The sequence below is a fragment of the Arachis ipaensis genome, chromosome B02 (genome assembly GCF_000816755.2).
Source record: "Arachis ipaensis cultivar K30076 chromosome B02, Araip1.1, whole genome shotgun sequence".
Lineage (NCBI taxonomy): Eukaryota > Viridiplantae > Streptophyta > Magnoliopsida > Fabales > Fabaceae > Arachis > Arachis ipaensis.
Window position 1 is genome coordinate 99702526 of NC_029786.2, and position 1209 is coordinate 99703734.

Here is a 1209-nt window from a genome sequence, read left to right on the forward strand (position 1 = left end):
ATATTTATAATTTACATGAGAAAATAAAAATTATATCAAAATAAATTATAAAGTCAATATCCATATAAAAAGAGAATTCTAGTTTAGAATTTAGTATTACATATTATAGGTGGTTCCACTTCTATAGATAACCTTTTTTACTAGTATATAAGAACAAATTAATAAATCTAATGTATGACTAATATGTCAGGTTAGTATCAACCTTCTATTAACTGAGATATAAGTAAGATGCATTTGCAGCTAATGTTATCTTCATTAACTATATATTGTCTTCTAATTAAAATCTTTCAAAACACTTAAAATATAGAGTATTATTTAATGTCTATAAAATACCAAATTTAATAACAAATAAGCATGTATTAACTTTTGAATAAAACTTTCCTGGTATTTCAAGTGTTAAAATTAAAGGGTTGAAATAAGCAAAATGTTAATCATAAGAGTAGTCAATTAATAATTTTTTTTTTCAAAGTTCAAACCCTAAAACGGACACATAACTAAACAACCTCAGATGTAACCCTTTTCTTTGCAACATCGAATTGCATCATCAACCATTTCCTCAAGTCCATACTTGAATACAAATCCAGCATCTATGAGCTTCTTTGATGATAAATTTTGTAACTTGGCACCTTCAGTTTGCTTCAACTTGCTACAATGCAACAACATAAACATACAAATTTAATTTATTTCAATGAAACCAAAGGAAAATCATGAACTAATTAAGTTATATATATGCATGTCTATTTCTTGTTTAAAAAGAACATTATAGAGAAGTGTAACAAAACTCACTCTAGTGTTAACAGTTGAAATTCCGGATATTTAGAAGAAACAAGTTGAGATATTGTTTCAACAGTAACCAAAGATGATGAACAATTATACCTCCCTTTTGGATTAGCATGTTCAAGTAAAAATATATGGGCTCTAGCCACGTCATCCACATGCACCATAGGTACCTGAAGGAGCGAAGCCAACGAACCAAATGGACCTTTATCACCTGCACATAAAATTAAATTTATCCTAATAGAATAATAATTTTTTTATAATCAAATTTTATTGCAAATCCTACACACACATGTATGTATGTATGTATGTATGTATTTTCATACTATAAGTAACTTTTGGTATTCATATAATATTGCATTACTTATAAGGGCTTCATTGAGTGACATTCTAATAAAAGATTTTTTCTTTAGTTAATTTTTGTTTAAAAAC

General features: G+C 26.8%; 1 protein-coding gene across 3 annotated transcripts in view; it reads right to left on the bottom strand.

The window, feature by feature from the left end:
- Positions 401-1209, bottom strand: part of LOC107628538 (vestitone reductase-like) — a 3702-nt gene continuing 2893 nt past the window's right edge. For 2 of the 3 annotated variants that reach the window (XM_016331178.2, XM_021116309.1), the window contains exons 3-4: positions 787-991; positions 401-646 (exon numbers count right to left, since the gene is read on the bottom strand). In XM_016331178.2, coding sequence (XP_016186664.1) covers positions 505-646; positions 787-991 — 347 coding nt within the window. In that variant the 3' untranslated portion in view covers positions 401-504. The remainder of the gene's footprint in view (positions 647-786; positions 992-1209) is intronic. The other variant, XM_021116310.1, reaches the window with a different exon arrangement.